The sequence below is a fragment of the Nothobranchius furzeri genome, chromosome 19 (assembly GCF_043380555.1).
Source record: "Nothobranchius furzeri strain GRZ-AD chromosome 19, NfurGRZ-RIMD1, whole genome shotgun sequence".
Classification (NCBI taxonomy): domain Eukaryota; kingdom Metazoa; phylum Chordata; class Actinopteri; order Cyprinodontiformes; family Nothobranchiidae; genus Nothobranchius; species Nothobranchius furzeri.
In genome coordinates this window covers 16,518,777-16,537,248 of record NC_091759.1, presented here as the reverse complement: position 1 = coordinate 16,537,248, position 18,472 = coordinate 16,518,777, and the positions used below count along the sequence as shown (strand labels likewise).

The 18,472-nt window shown below is 40.2% G+C and overlaps 2 protein-coding genes across 12 annotated transcripts in view; one reads left to right on the top strand and one right to left on the bottom strand.

Annotated features, from left to right (window-relative positions):
• The first annotated feature begins 4,092 nt into the window (after positions 1-4,092).
• On the top strand, positions 4,093-11,850 carry LOC129152258 (uncharacterized). Its single transcript, XM_054736515.2, has 10 exons — positions 4,093-6,791; positions 6,989-7,138; positions 7,265-7,419; positions 7,504-7,640; positions 7,729-7,822; positions 7,913-8,024; positions 8,110-8,330; positions 8,430-8,601; positions 8,683-8,810; positions 8,927-11,850. The coding sequence occupies exons 1-10, from the start codon at positions 6,710-6,712 to the stop codon at positions 9,242-9,244; spliced, it is 1,569 nt and encodes a 522-aa protein (XP_054592490.1). The 5' UTR covers positions 4,093-6,709; the 3' UTR covers positions 9,245-11,850.
• A 4,635-nt stretch (positions 11,851-16,485) lies between these two features.
• phactr4a (phosphatase and actin regulator 4a) overlaps positions 16,486-18,472 on the bottom strand; it is a 50,639-nt gene continuing 48,652 nt past the window's right edge. For all 11 annotated transcript variants that reach the window (XM_015976457.3, XM_070547670.1, XM_054736509.2 and 8 more), the window contains 4 exons: positions 18,275-18,336; positions 18,059-18,196; positions 17,447-17,523; positions 16,486-17,360 (listed from right to left, as the gene is read on the bottom strand). In XM_015976457.3, coding sequence (XP_015831943.2) covers positions 17,345-17,360; positions 17,447-17,523; positions 18,059-18,196; positions 18,275-18,336 — 293 coding nt within the window. In that variant the 3' untranslated portion in view covers positions 16,486-17,344. The remainder of the gene's footprint in view (positions 17,361-17,446; positions 17,524-18,058; positions 18,197-18,274; positions 18,337-18,472) is intronic.

Sequence of the window (18,472 nt, the reverse complement as noted above, 5' to 3'; positions counted from 1 at the left end):
TTATAAATTACATTAATTGAATTATCACATTGTTGCATGTTTAACTAGCTCTATTGTGATGAATTAAACGTGCACCTCACTGTTAAAAGCTCGTTTTAATTTCAAGCATGTTTAAGTATTTATGGACATGAACAAAAACAGGAAATATATAAATTGAGATGTATTAATATAACAAATATCTGTTTAGAGGAGGAAAGAGTCAAAGGCACATTCTTCTGGAAGCTCCTGATCCTGACGACACCAGCAGACGAGACCAGCTGCAGACACCAGAGGATCACCTACAACCAAGAGAGCAGCTGTTATCAGTAAATAAATAATGAAATCTGGGCAGTTTTAGTGGGCTGAACACATTACAGAATAATGTTCTCATGGGGTAGTTTCATAACTTTCTATGCAGCAGACTGTAACTTGAGCCCAGAGCTCCTGGAGAGCTGCTATCCAGCACGTTTCAGTGGTTTTCCTGCTTTAACAGGTTATATTAGCTGTTAAGCAGCTCAGCTTTTTGTTGCTGATTAAAACCAGGTGTGTTGAAGCAGATAAACCTCTAAAACATGCTGAATACTAGCTCTCTAGGGCCGTGGAGCCAAACCCTGCAGCTAATCTAATGCTATGGGTTACCATTCAGAGCTGGTTCTTTTGGGTTGGTTCCGGTAGTTTCAGGCAACTCACAAGCTCAAAACAATAAGGCTCAGATCCGCTTGTCTCCTCCAATTAGACTTGGTCCCTTTCTTCTCGAGTGTCTGGGTAAGGAGGGGGAGAAACGTCCTCCACTTCTAATGACTGCTCAGAGTGAAGGGAGCTAGCATCGTCTAGTTAGCCATCGTCTTCGTCACTGCCGCGGCTCCGCCCTCTCGGTCCTCCAGGCAACGCCTACTAATGTTGCAGTTTTTAAAGTTGATACGTGGGTGGAGAAGGACTCGGAGGCACACTTGACCCGCTCTTTAAGAGATGGCGAGAAAAAAAAACGCTGTTTGATGTGTCAAGACGTCGTAAAATATGGCGAAAACTCTCCCAGAACACCGTATTTGACGCCAGCCAGAGCCGTTCTTAACGGTCCCTTAGAACGCCGGAAAAAACGATGTTGTTTTCCGGACATTGAACGCCGTTTTTTACGTCACTCTAATCCCAGACGCGTTCCCTGTGTGGGTGGCGTAAAAAATGGCGTTTTGTACGGACATTGAACGCTGCTTTTTTCGCTGCTCTGTGACTCCATTTTTAACGCCACTTTGTGACAGTTTTCACGCGTTTAAAATTCAACGTTACTCTCATTTATGCAGAGGCCTCCCCATGGGTTTCTCATCCACTTAATTTAAACTTCAGTGACCCAATGAAAGAAGAGGAGGTTGAGGCAGCACTAATTCATCACAGATTCTCCGGGCTGAGTCCAGCTGGAACATCGGTGCTCTTTCTGTCCAAAACTCCCTTCTTCTTAAGCTCATCCGCTTTCAGTATTTACTATTGTTTTTTTGTTGTTGTTGTTGTTTTACTGTTATACTTGTCTTACAGGAGCTTCTGAAGATGTTCTGTCTTGCTTCTCCATCATCACTCTCCAGATCCTCAGACCAGCCACTCCAGAACCTTCCCAGATCCAGGATCAGAGCACTTTAATAAAAGTTTGAAACATGTCTGCTTGTTGTTCTCCTATAGAAGCCTTAAACTAGAATTTGCTAATGAGCTTTCTTGGCTAAAATATGCTCTTGAATGTTTTTATTTACATAAATATTTCAAGAAAAACGTTTTTCATTGCTGCTTCACCAAGACATGACTCTGAAAATGTCCTTATGATCCTGAAACGCTGGTTAAAGCAAATTACTTTCAACCTCTTATAAAACAAACGTGTCTGTTGATGATTGTGCCCACTACAATACTGAAGCACCTGCATACTTGCTAACGATTTGCTAACTTTCTGTAATATTTTGATATTTAAGTTGAAAACATGAACTGCTGTAACACAAATTTCAAATGTTCTAGATGAGCACTTGTTTCTAATCAACTAATCATTATTTCTGTGATTAGTCAGCTTTTTTCTTTTCAATAAACACATGGAAAAATGACAATTATCTTACTGAAAAAATGGTTTAACAGTGTTGCACATGTATAATAATCTGCACTGGCTTTGACAGTTACGGCATTCTTCAAACTATAATAATTTTTGAGGGTCTGCCCTTATGAGAAATTGCTGCAGTAATTTCTCCAAAAACTGTGTAATCTGCAATTTGAAAAGCAGATAATAAGTTGAAGCAAAGAGAGACTTCATTTCCCATGGGTCTTTGCACACGGAAGCAGTGTGATGACCTCTGAACTCACAGAGGGCCAGCCCGCCGAGAAGGGGGGGAACTATAAAGGACTGAAGCCCAGAGGGAAACTTTCTCTTACGTTCCAGCTTCAGCTGGCGGTGGAGGGACGCTCGTTCTGCTAAGGTTTCGGACACGACAAGAGGCCGAGCCGCAGAGAAGCAGCAAAAAACTGTCAGATCAACGGAGAACGCCGACTGGAACATCGGAGGGACGCCTCGCTGTTTTTGTTCGTTCAAAGTTTTTCTTTCTCTATTTTTTCTTTCTTCTTCCGTTTTCTCTATAGTTCAAAATAAGCGATCAAACCGCGGATCGTTTAGAAGTAAAATACGGTTTCTCTTCCGTACCAAATACGTCATACAGACTATCTTGAAGTAAGCCGTTTTGTTTTGTTTTGTTATTGTTAATATCTAAGTTTGTCACGCTGTGGCCAGGCTGGCAGACATAAAGGTGTTTCAGTAATGATTGAGTTGATTTCTCTGAAGCGGGTTTAAACTTTTGAAGTGTTTAAGTTACTGTGAAATTTAGTCTAAAGTACAAGCTAACCTTTTTTCTTTGTCTGGAGAGGTAGAAGAAAATGGGCTTCACTGAAGGTCTCAAGCTCACACACACAAAAACTCACACACTCCCCCGCATTCCACAAGTGGTGAGACAAAAGGGGAGTCATACAGACTCCAATTTGGACATTACACACACACACACACACACACACACACACACACACACACACACACACACACACACACACACACACACACACACACACACACACACACAAGCACACCTTGAACATCATTTTGAATACACACACATCTTCAATTATATCACATTATTATTATTCATTATTTCATTGTTTATTCAGTTGATCAAATAGGATAGTTAATAAATGTGTTAAATTCAATTAAGCTCTGCCTAAGGTGATGTTTGTGTTGGCTGAAAATTTCTGCTCCTAAACGAGTCCACGAATTTCAGACAGACTGATAATAATTTTGGATTCATTTCCCCTATTAAAGGGGTGGTGCCCCGAAGATATCTAAGAATATCTTAATTAATAAATCGGCAAATATTCCCATATTTACAGAATTTATTGAAGAATCCAAAAGTAAGTAACAGCTTACAAATTATTCGCTCACCTATAACCCCAACATAATTAAATAAAGTGAAAAGATATTTACAATTGATTACTTCAAGTTCCTACTATTTACATTTTATTCATCGATACTGTAAATGGCTGTTTACTAAGGCATACACAAATCTGCAACGCGCTCCAAGCCAATCTCCACAACTTCAGCTCGCTGTGCACATATGCGCTGACAGCGAGCTGCGCTGAGCAGCTCAGATGTTCAGATGGGAATCTTTTCTTGGGTGATTTAGCTACATCTGCGATGTGTGTAATGAATAAAATGTCAGTTCGTCTGCATGCGTCGGGGTAATTCTTTCTATTCTTTCTCCGTCAAAATAAACCGTCAAATACGGGAACTATCCGGTCAACACAAGCCCTGCTTTTAACTGTTCTGTTTTCTTGTGAAAATTGTTGGAAAGAGATAAAATTTAACTTGATTACCACCAGAGCCAGGCGCACTGCGCCGTTATCTCCATGACGGTAAACGAGGGAAAAACAAATTGATCGGATCCTGCACGTCTTTTAACACACTGGTCAGGATTGACGCACTTTGTTTTCATTTAGTTGGTTAAAAAAAAAGTCGGGCTCGGGTCGGGCCAGAGAATCCTGAAAATCTTTTCGGACCGGGTCGAGCTGGGGCTCCATCCCCCGGGCCGGGCCGGACACGGGCTCAGATTTTCGGCCTGTGCAGGGCTCTAACGTGCACACAATAACATGTAAACTGCCCCACCATTATTGTGCACACACATAAACTGGCCTGAGAAGCCCTTCCTTGTCTGGTGCATTTATCTAGATACACACACACACAAATCTAGATACACACACACACAAATCTAGATACACACACACACAAATCTAGATACACACACACACAAATCTAGATACACACACACACAAATCTAGATACACACACACACACAAATCTAGATACACACACAAATCTAGATACACACACACACAAATCTAGATACACACACACACACACAAATCTAGATACACACACACACACACACAAATCTAGATACACACACACACACACACAAATCTAGATACACAGACATGCACAAATCTTTAGTTACGCACACACAAATCTAGATATACACGCTCAAATCTACACACACACGCACACACACACACACACACACACACACACACACACACACGCGCACACACACACACACACGCACACACAGATCTTTTGAGACTTTTTTCTCCCCATAATCATCACTTAGCAATCAGCAAACTTTGTAAAGTTGCTACTTTGGTGAATTCAAAGGTGTACAGGAAGTGACAGTGCTCCCTCTCCCTGGAGACTGAGAGGGAGAATGAGTTGGAGAGGCCAAGTCTAACATTTTGTGAGAAAGTGATTTAGCCCTACACAGATTAGAAATGAAAGTTTCAGGCAGAGCGGGCTGTTGGGGGAAAATGCTGCAAGACCTTTTTTGTGGTTTCTATGGTAACATCGTCATCGTTGAGATCCTTCTTTAGCAACACAATAATGAAGACATTAAGCAGAGTGGTACAGCGGACTGCGACAGCAGGGTTGGATGCTATCCCTTCCTTTTTTACTTCCTGTTCTGGTGGCGTGAGAGTACACAGTAAAACATTGGGTGTTAAAATCACAGTGTAAAATAATTTTAACCTAGATAGAGTATTTACAACTATTTGAAGAGTAAATCAACTCAAACTGTAGAGTTAAAATTCGGTGTTAAAATCTGCAGACATGCAGAGTTAATTTCTACTCTACAGAGAGTTTATTTCATTTACCCGCCTATTTCCAAAGAGTCATTAAAAGCTGCTTGGTGCTTGTCTGAACCAGTCTGGACTTGCTCTGGAGTGCATGGTGCCAGTCAGGTAAGTCAATTTTAGCATTTCTAAATTACTAATGTGGTTTTGAAATTATTGTTCAAGTTAAGGTTTTGTAATGTAACTATTGTCATTAAGGAGTAAGGACACTGCAGACTGCTGCTTTAGTCAAATGTGGTCACTGGGACAGAGACGAGTCACCATACAATAAGTTAGACTTATTTATTAATTTTGTTGTTAATGGAGTTAAAAAACTGTAGGTAAAATATGTGTAACATTAGAAGTCGCTCCAAATAAAGGCAGGTATTTGTGGTGAAGTTCTAGTAACTTTTAAATTTTGAAATATTAGCAATTTAGCATTATACTGAACTTATCTGTGTCTGAATATTGTGACGTGCAACATTTATCTGTACCATATTTATATGTCGATGATCTGTACCAGTTTAAACAATTAAATAAGTGTTAGGTCAAATTAAATATATAATATGACCCACCATTGTTAGCATTCTTAGCTAACCTTGTTGCTAGCTTACTTGCGATAAAGCTATCATACTCCTATCAGAGCACATGGAACCGTTGGACCGCATCGTTCGAGTTAGTTTTCCGAGTAGCAGCGCAGCACCGCTAGCATAGAAGCTAGCAGGCCTTACCACCTGATGGAAGTCTGTCGGGCCCTCCTCGGCAAGTAGCAATGTCCGCTTAAATAATGCTAGTTTTTCTTACAGAAGATCATTACCAAAGTATGATGTATAATAACTATTTGTTTTGCCCGTTGTGCTTGTGCAACAGTTTGTGTGTTGTAAAATTGTGACACTAATTAACAGAAAGAAGTTACGTTACAGCAGACGCCTACAAAGCGAGCCGAGTAGTCGATGTGTGGCTGTGCTCGGGGTAAAGTGCGCATCGTCCTGCTTGCGACACAGCCATTTATTTGTCGAATTTTAACTTCTTAAACGCCGAAACGTATTTTTAAAGTACTGTCATCATCAATAAAATAAGTGCATTTATAAAGTTTTGATGCCTACATCGCCTATAAAAATCTTACCGTATGTGACAAATTGGGAACCCCATATCTGAACCTCTATTTTTGCTCGTTGTTTGTGTGATACACATAGCTCACACAAGGATGCAGGCATCCTGGAATGGCTAACAAAGCTAAGTCCAGTCACAAAGACAAAATGTACCAGAACCCGAATAAACCTTCTATCCTGGATTGAGTCGTGTGTGGCTATGAGATGACTTAAGGCAACAGTCGACCAGTTTAACCACTATCACAAACGAGCATCAGACACAATTAAGATTTCAGGCTGCAGCAGCTGACTTGATGTTTTTCTTTTGTTATTACTGGAGCATTTATCTAATTATTGATATAGAAATTATCTTTGTATATTTATTTTTTCTAAAATAAAGCATCTCATCTAAAGCACTATACACTATTAGGGGAAATTAATGTTTTTTTTTTTTTTACTTTTGTTTTAACAGGAAAATGCTGCTGCGTGTTTCATTTAGTGGGGAGCAGAAGTATGTAAGACTGTCTGACCTAACACTTGATGCCTTCCTGAAAGAAGGTTAGTATAAAACAATATTACAGTATTTTACTTGGTGAATCTATACAATTTATCATAAGACATTGTGTGAACTGCTGAAGTTGATCATTTTCTCTGCTGTTAATTAAAATCAACTATATTGACCTATTCACCTGATTTTTAACCTGTCAGCAGTTGGTAAATAACATCAGACTTTACCCTTTGTTTCTCTTATTTAGTGTGTCTAAAATTTGACATACCAGGAGAAAAACTGTTCGATCTGAAGGTGTATGACCAGTCTGACACCCAAATTGATGCTGAGGTTTTTGAGGAAATAGTGAAGGAGTCCCCAGGCACATTTCGAGTCATGATGAGTAATGAAGAACTTGGTAAGGACTATTTAAAGTCGTGTTCATTTTTAACCTAAAGGTTTGGATTGGAGCATCACAGTTACATTTAATATACTTTTGTCTTTGTATTTTTTTGTTGTTGTTTTTTTTTTCCACTTTGTGTAGGTTCTTCTCTATCACCATTGGCTACATCATCTTCAGCATCTTCTGATGATACTATTATTCTGAACTTCACCATGTGTGATCCTGCTGAAGATTCAGCAACTGATGGAGGAAATCAGCCTAAAAAGCCATGTCACATAAACTACGAGGCACTGGCAGTGAGTAATATTCATTACTGTTAAATCTAACACTGATATGTGTACCTCAGTTTTTGATGACTACATTCTTCATTTCATTTTAAGTTGATTAAACAGATCCTAACTACAAAGCCTGGTGGTGAACGCATCATGCAGGAGTACGCAAAAACCAAATCTTTGACAGATGCCACCAGAAGACAGATGATAAACATTCTAGCTGCTGAGATGACAGAAAAGCATGGGTAAATTTATATAGGCTAAAAATAGCATATTTACTATATTTATTTTGATATCAAATGTGTGACAGTCATCATTGTGCTTATTTATCAGAACATCTCCCCCTCGAACTGTCAGAGTGATGTATGCACAAGGAATTGTTGCCTTGTTTCCATATCTGGAAGACCCCCTTTCAAAACATGGATATGTAAGCAAAATGGTCGTAACAACATTAAGCTAAATATTGATGGTATAAATACTGATAACATATTCTGTATCTTTGTGTTTTATTATATAGGAACACTATTACGATCCAGAGAGTGGGTCAGGATACCTTGCATGGCGCTTGAAGACCATTCAAAGAAAAGCTGCTGAGGAGAAGGGTGCATCAGTAAGGAAATCTACCAAAAGTAAGTTTACAAATCAGTTATAGTATGATGGCAATAAAATGTCAAATGTGTGGGCACAAGCTCATGTATTTATTTTTTTCTGAAGTTGGTGGGCCAGGCCATGGACAATCCAACTTAGCTGCTGACAAAATGCAGTCTAATGAGGATGTGGAAGCAGCTCTTGCTGTTTTGAAACACACTGCTGATGAGGACACTATTCGTGAGAAGATGAGAGCCACATTTGCATATCGCAATTCACTGGTCAACGATGACAAGACAACAGATGTCTTCTCAGTCTTTCCACGGTTTTTGGACACACCGGGACTGGTAAAACATTGTTTTTGTTACAGAAATATCCTGGACATTATGAAGTGTCACCAATAGTGGTTTTATTTATTTATTTTGTCCTTTATTTTTGCAATGCAGATAGAACAAGATTTCAGACTTCTGTTTGGTGAGGAAACTGCCAACAAATTCTTGGTGAAGTGGCCCACCTCTATTAAAGAGAAGGTTATCGTGGAAAGCCATAGACTGGTACCCACTCCAGAACTCTTACACTTGCTGCACAACACTGAGTCAGCAGCTGAAGATGAAAATGGTATGCGTGTAATAAAGGTAATTATGACAATTTAATTTATTTGTAACATTTTGTTAATCAGATGCATGTCTTTTTTTACAGGCTGGGACAGTGACATGTCTGCAATCTTGCTGCTGCTACATCTGCTACCACCTTCTGCACAAGGACGAAAGAGGCCAGGAAAGATGTCTGCATCTCAAGCCGCAGATCACCTCATCAGATTCCTAAAGGTATGCTGGGCGCTTTTTTAAAATATACTTCCCATCACCTCACTTTAATGCCCAGTTTGAAGTTACCTTATCTATTGTCAGTCTTGACACTAAATACTATTATTTTTCTGTCTTAGGCTGGAACCAGTGTACAACAGCATCTAGACCATATTAGCCAAAGCTGCCAGCCCTACCTTCTTGCTCAGGGAACTACAAGAAGCAGGATCCACACCTTCTTCATTGTGATCGACAAGCATGCACTTCCATGCAAGGCAACTGGTTCAGTGGGAGCTCTTGATGAACTCTTTAAAGCTCATTATGTATTCGGTACGTCATACAGTCATGCCCTGACCAACTTTTTCACTTTTCTCCAAACAACCGTTTACAACATCGATGTAGCAGAAACAAAACAAACTCCCAGAGTTGCAGAGTTGCGAGCAAGAATGCTGCGCTAGAATCGGGTGAGCCATAACAATGAAGTGTTTTCTTTGCAAAAGGGACCGTGGTACACCAAACAGCCTTATTAAGCACCTTAAAGTAATCCATGGTCTCTGCACTGGCAGGACTCTTTATCTTAAATGTGGCCAAATGGGAGTCTCACGTTCTTTTGGTAGTTTTTCTGGTTTTAGAAAGCATCTAAACAAGTGTCATGTTGACAATTCATTTAATTCAGTTGAAGAACCCAATGTTTCATCTTGTCAAAGTGTTCCTAACACAAGTAATTCCACTGATTTTCAAGTATCTAAATGTTTAGAGACCGAGTCAGGTTTATCTTCAGCTAACCTTGTAAATAGTTGTGCAAGTGTAATTTCCGATCTACAGGCTGCAGGTTTAGGCCAAAGCATTGTGAACTCTTGTTGGTTCCATGGAAGAGATAGTTAAAGATGTTCAGCAGCATGCAAAAGAAACTGTCATTAGACATGTATTTAATGATGAAAGAGAAACAGAAGTTTGCAAAAAAGTTGAAGCTTGTTTTGACGACTTAGATAATCCTTTTTCAATTCTTAATTCAGAATACAAGCGATCAAAATTTTTATCAGAAAAAAGGGAAATTGTAGAACCACTTGAATACGTAATTGGCTCCAGATTTGACACAAGGCGAAATAAAAGCACTGGAACATATGATCAGATAGTAGTTAAAGATAAATTCATGTACATTCCAATTTTATCTACACTGCAATCAGTATTCAATAGTCAGTATGCTGCAGAAATGTTGATAAGCTTAGACACTAATGACTCAACACTCAGAGATATTAGTGATGGTTCTTTTTTCAAAACTCATCCTCTGTTTTCAACTGAAAAACATACAATACAGATACAAATGTTTTATGACGATTTTGAGGTTGCAAATCCTCTTGGTTCCAAGCGAGGTATTCACAAAATGGGTGCAATATATTTTACTTTAAGAAATTTTTCTCCAAAATGGAATTCCGTCTTGGCCAACATACACCTCTGTGCTTTGTTTCATGCACAAGATCTTAAACGATATGGTTTTAATGAAATCCTTGCTCCTGTTGTTCGAGACATTAAAGTGTTGGAAAGTGATGGCATTGTTATTCCACTGTATGGTGGTTGTGTTCGTGGCAGTTTGGTCCAGGTTACTGGTGATAATTTAGCCTTGCATAGCCTGTTTGGTTTGGTGGAGTCTTTTAGTGCAAGGTACTGTTGCAGGTTTTGTTTAGCTGAAAAAGATGACTTTCAAACAGAATTTTCTGAAGATTCTCCAAAAATAATATTGCGCACCAAAGACACCCACACTGCCCACTGTCAAGAGATGGCTGGTTATCCCTCTCTTCCTTATGTTTTTGGTGTAAAGAGTTCATGCGCACTAAATTCACTGACTTATTTTCATACATCTGAGAACTTTGCAGTTGATGTGATGCATGACATTTTAGAAGGGGTGGCCCAGTACGAACTAAAGCTTTTGTTTCAGCATTTTAAAGGACATTATATCACACTGAGAGAGCTGAATTTGAGAATACTGAATTTTGATTATGGATTCATGGAAAGAAACAATCGGCCAGTTGCAGTGAATTTAAGTGAGGAGTCTAATGATTTGGGACTGAATGCAATTCAGTCGTGGTGCTTGCTAAGGAATGTTCCTCTAATTTTTGGAAATTTGATAACCTCCACTGATCGACATTGGGATCTACTTCTTTTATTACTTCAAATAGTCAACATTGTATTGTCTCCTAAGTTGTCACAAGGACTTTGTGTATATTTGAAACATTTGATTGTGGATCACCACAAACTGTTCAAGAATTTGTATCCACATAAGAAACTTTTACCAAAGCACCATTTCCTCATCCATTATCCACGTTGTATTCAGAAAATCGGACCTGTACTTCATACTTGGTGCATGCGCTATGAAGGTAAGCACAATTTTTTCAAAAAACAGCTTAAATCATTTAAAAATATCACCAAAACTCTAGCCAAAAAACACCAGAGACATATGGCATACATTTGGCAATCTTCTTCTACTTTTAATCGTTTAGACATTGGTCCAGGGAAAATGGTGTCTTTGAAAATGATAAAAGGAGGCTCTGTTATTGCCATGTCAATGCAAGTGCCACATGGTATTCAAGTTATGAAAGTCAACTGGGCAAAACACAATGGCTTTATTTACCGCCCTCATCTGGTTATTTGTGGCAAAGTTGATTTTGAAATGCCGATATTTTATCAGATTGAGTCAGTTCTGATAATACATGAGAAACTGTTTCTGCTAACTGTGCCTTTATGCACAGTTAGCTTTCAGGAACATGTCCATGCATATGAAGTGGCCAGGACAACACAAGATTTGGTTTTGTTTCATGCTGACCACCTGCTGTATCCCAGGCCTTTTGATATACAAATGTCATATGGAGTGAATGACTCACTTCTCCTTGTTGTTCCATATTGTTTTCTGTGGTGATTGCATTATTCAAAAATGTTTGATTACAAATAGTAATGTGATTATGGACAGTAGCTTTCAATGTCCAACTTTTTATGCAACTATTACAACTGTTTATACATTTGAGAATGTAAAGTATCTTTGCATTGTGAATAAATGCTGTCAAAGTTACCTTTTGTCTGAGATTATTTTTATTTGATAGATCTACATGAACTAGATATTTAAAACAACACTGGAGAAATAAAAATCAACACTATAGAGAAATTAAATTTGACACTAAAGACTGTTTTTTATATCTAATTTTGGAGTTAAATTAACTCTTCAAAGTGTAATATTTTACTCTGAAAAGTGTTCATAAACCACAGTGTTAATTATTTCAACACATTGCAGTGTTAATTTTAACACAAATTTGAGTAAAATTAACACTGAAAATGTAACACTGATAAAAGAGTAAATTTTACTCTATTTTCGAGTGGGACCAAATGTTATCTGACACGGAGTTAAATTCAACTCTCTTAGAGTTAAATTGACACAGGATTTTTTACTGTGTATGGGTGGATGCAGCACATCTGCTATACGCTTGTGGATTAGTTTAGCTTGCAGGAACACAGTGGCACTCTCTTAGATCTGGGTTGGTGATGGCAGAATGAGCAATGCAGAAAAGCAGCAAACACATAAACATGTTTTTTAACAGATGAAAAGAAATAGCTTTTAATCTACTGTTAGTCATCCAGTTTACATCACACAGCCTTCCTGCCTGACAGCACAACTATCAGGTTGTCATGGGAGACCTGTCTTGCTCTGAATAGCACCAGCTCTCACTGAGAGAGAATATCAATGTAAAAATGCTAGTTTTCAGTTTTCAGCCTACATATCTTCCTGCGCTAGACCCCCTCTTTCTGACATCTCCTGCTTTGCTTTTTTCGCTGCACATTTTTATTTCTAAGACTCTTATTTGTCACCAAATCCCTTTCTGTAAAAAAGCTCTGGTAAATCCTGGTCCAGGAGCCAACAGGGGGGCTGAAGTGATGGAAAGAGTGGTCTTTGAGGTCTGGAAGTACAGAAAAGGGAAGCTTCTTCACTGACAGGTTTACTCTAGAGTTTAGTTCATGAAATTTTAATTATTAAGATCATGCTTTAGATGGTTTTATCAGTTCTTACAGTCATTTTGAGTTAAACATGCATCATCTACAAAGTGCTTTTAGGTGTAGGCTGAAGTAATTACAGAGACGTTTGATTCAAAAGGAAAAAGCTGCTAATCAAGGTCAGTTTGAGGAAATGTTTTGAGAATATTAGTTTGGATTGTCATAAAAAACAAACATTCAACTTAAGGACTAGATTTCTCAAATGCTCAAGCAGACATCTAACTGGCCTCACGGCACAAACAAAGCTGAACACACACTTTGGCTCCCGAGCTTATTCATGATGGAACAAACACATGAAGAAGCTTGCAGACGACATCGCTGTTTTCAGCAGCAATCAGCCGGTGTTTAGGGAGGGAGGTAGATGATGTTGCTGCCTAAGCAACATCTAATGTGCACAGACAAAAAACTTGTTCAGAGGACATTTATTTCTGCAGATGCAAAACCAGGTTGATGGACACCGCCCCTCTTCCCAGTGGGAGACTATAAACAACCTAATTTTCTAAGTCCAAACCTTTTTAGTAAGGTTATGCATAAAAATATGGCTGTTTAACTTAAATCATGCAAATAAACCAGTTAATGGTGAAGTAAATCTGTGCAAAATGATATGAATGTGGTTGATGCAGCCTAAAACTAAAGAGATTTCTCAGCAATTTACTTAGACAGGAAACCAAATGCATCCCCGGTACGGATGCTGTTAGACAAGAGAGACATGTTCAAAACCATGACAACAGCTCTGTTTCCGTCAGTCCACTTTCTACTGATGGCCAAAACTGTGCACACCACCGAGGAGACCGAGAGAAGCAGCAGGCTTTGTCATTTTCACAAAATGTAATTACAGTCCTGCTTCAGGACTTCAAGCTGTTTTCCTCCAGGTTTCTGCATCAGTTCTTCCTCTCCTCTCCTCTCGGCTCCTTTCACAAACTTCCCTTCAAATCTCCGGCCTCACAGTTCATCTGTACTTTGACCGCAGCAGAAACCCAACGTGATCTAGCTGGATAATTTAGTAACTAGAACCTGAAATTTGAAATCTGAGACAAGACTAATTACTTTCTTTAGCATGCCATAATCCATTTAGTCCCAAAAACGAGCCATCTTCATTGGATTTATAATCTCAACGTCAAAGTCTGAAGATATTTTCTGCACATCGTGCTGGGGAGGCTAAAAGTAAAGCAGTGAATGCTGTCAGATTTCTGTTTTTGGTGTTTTAATTAGATGCACAACAATGATGCTTTTTTGGTAAATAAGCAGCTGTGGGCTCAGATGTGATGCTTCTATTAAAGGCCAGGAGAGGTTTCTGATCAGGTCTCAAATAAACCAGAGCTCACACACACACACACACACACACACACACGCACGCACGCACGCACGCACACACACACACACACACACACACACACACACACACACACACACACACACACACACACCTGGACACAGACTTCAAAGTCCTAATGACTTTCTACCAAAGTAATAATTTGCTTGTTTTCAACAGTCCCTCTCAGTGTGGTAGCATGCAACTCCTTTCCTGTAGTTGATGGATGTCTGAGGTGGATGATTATTCTTTATTTCACTCAATAAACTAAAAGCTTATTACATTGTTATATCCAGCTAGTTCCAGTTCAGAGGTTTCCCATCCATCCATTCTCTATGCCTGCTCAGGGTCATGCAGAGATGGCATCTGTCTCCGGGGTGGGGGCCCTCTCTGACAGCTCAAGGTTAAATGTCTATCACAGGAAAAAAATCACTCTTCATGCAATCATGTCTTTTGGCCAATGGCAGCAAACCTGAGAAGAAGCACAGATGAATAAAAACAGTACAAATGTGTTCTATGAGACTCTTTAGTTGCTGGTGTTTAGAAAAACTGCTCTTGTGACTGAGTACAGTCTGAAGGTGAAGTGTTCTCTCTGCATTTGAATTTAATTCGACAGGCTCACCAACTCTTGTTTCACGCTCTTGTACGCATTTAAGGTTCATTAACATTTTGCCTAGGACCCCTCCACCACGGGAAGGTGGCAGCCCTAGGAGGTAAGTCGTCCGAGGCTTTCTGAAAGCTTGTACCATTTTTAAAAATCAATGTTTATGTTTCCATTTTGAGAGTTCCCAGTAAGTTGCCTCCTTTCATACTGGAGAAGAATGGAAGGTTGTATATAAATGAGAATTTTACTGGACAAACGCTGGAAGAAAGACCTGTTTGAGCCATAATTCATGAATGTATTCTAATAAATGTCACTTTAGGAGTCTTCATGTGAATTTAGTTCCCTCTCCCTCTCTAGGTCACATGAGGGCAGAGTCCCATAAATCTGCCCGTCTCCCTCATAATGCTGCTGCTTCTGAGTGATGTCACCTTTCTTCTGCACCTTACAATCATTTTCTTCAGGAACCTTTTTACCATGCTGTTGTTCTTTTTAAAACACAGAAACGGTTTCGTTACCTGTTATTGTCGCAACGTTTCGCCGGCGGCTGCAGACTTCCTCAGGCTGACGCTGATGGTGGCGTCACTTCCCTCTCCGTTTATCCGCGGGCAGCAGAGGACGTTGTTGCCCTCTACTGCCCGCTCTCCCCTCTCCGACGATGCAGTCCCATGTGTGGTCCAACGAGTAAACTCCGTCGTCCCTGTTCATGGTCCCACATCCACGTCTCCTTATCTCGATTGCTTCTTTAATCCATCTTTTGTATTTTTGTTGTTCGGTGTTTATGATCCGTGTGTTGTCCCAGTCCATTATATGGTTTTCTCTTGTGCAGTGATCTGTTACGGCTGACTTCTTTATTGTACTTTCTGCTTCTTCTTTTGCTGCTCTTGTGTGTTTTCGACTTGCCTCTTTCTCGCACTCCTTTCTGTGTTCTATTGTTCGTGTGTTGAGTTGGCGTCCGGTTTCTCCTACGTATGTTTTATTGCAGAGTTTGCATGGGATTTTGTAGACGACTCCACATTTAAGTCCAGCTGGTATCTTGTCTTTTGGGTGTAATAGTCTGTTTCTAACTGTTGTGTATGGTTTTGTTGGTGTGTTTATGTTGTGTTTGTTCATTGTTGCCCTTATTTTTTCTGTTATGCCTCTGATGTATGGTAGGGTTATCACTGGTTCTGGTTCTTGTCTTTCTGGTTCTTTGCTTAGAAGGAAGTGACGCGCCACCATCAGCGTCAGCCTGCAGCTGCCGGCGAAACGTAGTGACAAAACAGGTAAACAAAATTGTTTCTGTTTTAAAAAGAATGAAAGCATGGAATTAGAACCACGATGCAGCAAGAACACACCTGAGATGAACCTTTAGTTTAATTTTTGTGTAATAAACTGTAATCTTAGCTTGTGTGTGTAAAAGGCCAACTATGGACTAGAGTAAAATTTGAGTGATAATTATAAACTCCTTGTGCAGCTCATCAGTTGCATCCAGTGTACTGGAACTAAGTAGAACTGTATTTATTACACTGCATTACTTGTAAGACTGATTTCTTTGAAAAGTGAAAAAAACAACCAGACTGTATTGAGTGTGCTTTAAAAACATCATCTTGTTTGCTGCTTATCTTTTAAGTTTAAAGTTCTGAGTCTCTTTGCATCTAGAAAAGAAGATGGCGCCCGGTTTGGACATCCTTTAATGCAACACTGCCCCCTTCTGGCCAATCTACACCTAATGCAGTCACTTCCAAAATAAAAGGAACCACGCAGGATTGATTTGAAAAATACAAATCACGTGTTTTATTTCTAAGTGGATTTCAGAGTTATTCACAATATTTGCAAAAACAGATTTAAATGTCTCTGTATCAAAAACAAATCTGTACCACGAATATTGAGAAACAACATTTGAGAAATACTTTAGTTAAAAAATGTCAGCATTTATAAGTCAGTAGTTTACAAGAAAAAATTCAATCAAATCTACATTTTTGTTCACAACTGCCTCCAGCTACAGCCTCACATATATTAAGTACCATAAAACATTTGACAGGAAAATAAAAATATATACATTCTCCTGCTTTTAATTATTCAACTCTATAGAATGAGTCTTTATGTGTCTATACACCCAAATAATGAACATAAGGTGCCTTTTTAAAACCTGATCTAGAGATTTGTGTGAGAATAAGATTTATCAGCCAAATACAGTAAAACGAACGAGTGGAGCTGCTGATTCAAGCGGAGCTCTGACAGTTTTTCATATTTAGTCTGAAATCAGGCGTGAGACGAGAGAGAGACACACGTGTTCACGTTGTGTCCGTGCTGAGAGGACCACGAGTAAAGGGTCAGAAACACCAGCAGACGAATGGAAGGGTGAAGGACGTGGTGGCTGGAGGAGGGAGCGAGGGGCTCTCCCCTTCACCAATGGCACCAGGAAGCCTAAACATGAACTCCTGTCCGTTCCACAGCTGAACTTTCCAGAGCTCGGCTGTGCTGGACCTTGTGCTACTCCCTCCTGCCTCGGCTCCACAGATCCGTTCTGTCTTCAGCTGAAGCCGGTTCGCTGCAGGGTGGAGAAAGGAACCACAGCTGCTGTATCCCCCACAGAATACGTGCTTCACTCATCTGCACAGGCAGCTAGGGCCGGTGGAATCTGGAGGACAGAAAAGATCAGTACAAACATTCAAATAAAGTTGTCATCAGACACAGAAGAAATGGGAGCAGACGGTAGAGCCTGACCGAGTATACATCTTGCTCTCTTCATGAACCTCCATCTCTGAATTCTTGAATTCATTCAGCTCCTTACGGATGGCGGCCTGGAAGGAAGAGGCATAACGTAACTTTTCTGTTTACATGAAGGAGACGGCCTGATGAACACGTTAGTCTCAGCTAGAGCTGTAATCACAGGCTTTCCCCACCAGATGGTGCCCTGTGACAAAAATAATGCAGCTCTGTTTTAAATCATCATCTGTGGCAGCAGAGCCATGAGGTGTATGGTATGGCAAGCCTGTATGCCATACAATGCATGAGTAATTCTATGCATTTTGTATTTTGACTTCGGCAGATGTTCTGTTTTAGACAGAATTTCATATGGAAGCAGAAATATCTTAGATGGAAGGAGGAGCCTGATGGAGATGGACAAAGACGGTCCCAGTAACATGCTTCATGTATGTGAGGTGAAGAACAGACCCTGGATCAGAATGACACCCAGGTTTACGTTCCCGGAGGCCAAGTTCATGCCATCCTACACGGTTCAAAGCAAAACTTGTATCTAGAGTGAAAACAGCGAGCAAAGCTTCTCTGTTGTAACGATGTGAGTGGGGGAGGAGGCCGGGGTGGTGGCAGCATCACCTTGTCCGCAGGAGTGAGTTTGGTCCACGGCTTATCTGCTCGCCGGTCGTAGTCCTCGGCGTGGGTGCACTCAACGTACTCGTGGAAACGCAGGATCTTCCTGTCTCGCAGCTCGGTCACCGTAGGTCTCTGAGACAGCTGCAGGCACAACGAGAAACGTCGTCAACATTCTCATCATCAGAATGGACCGTTACAAAGTTCAGGCTGAATCCCAACTTTTCTGGTGAGCCTGCGTTTGATCTCGGATCTCTCCAGCCGTCGATCTGCTTCATTCTTGGCTGTGGAAGGAGAAAACATTCCATTAGAGGGGGATGAACAGAGCGGCCAGTCAGGTGGACTTCACCTGAGCCGTCGCTGGTGTGCTGCCCTAACAGGACCTTTCATTCACTGCCAGGCGCCTCACAAGGCCCGCTG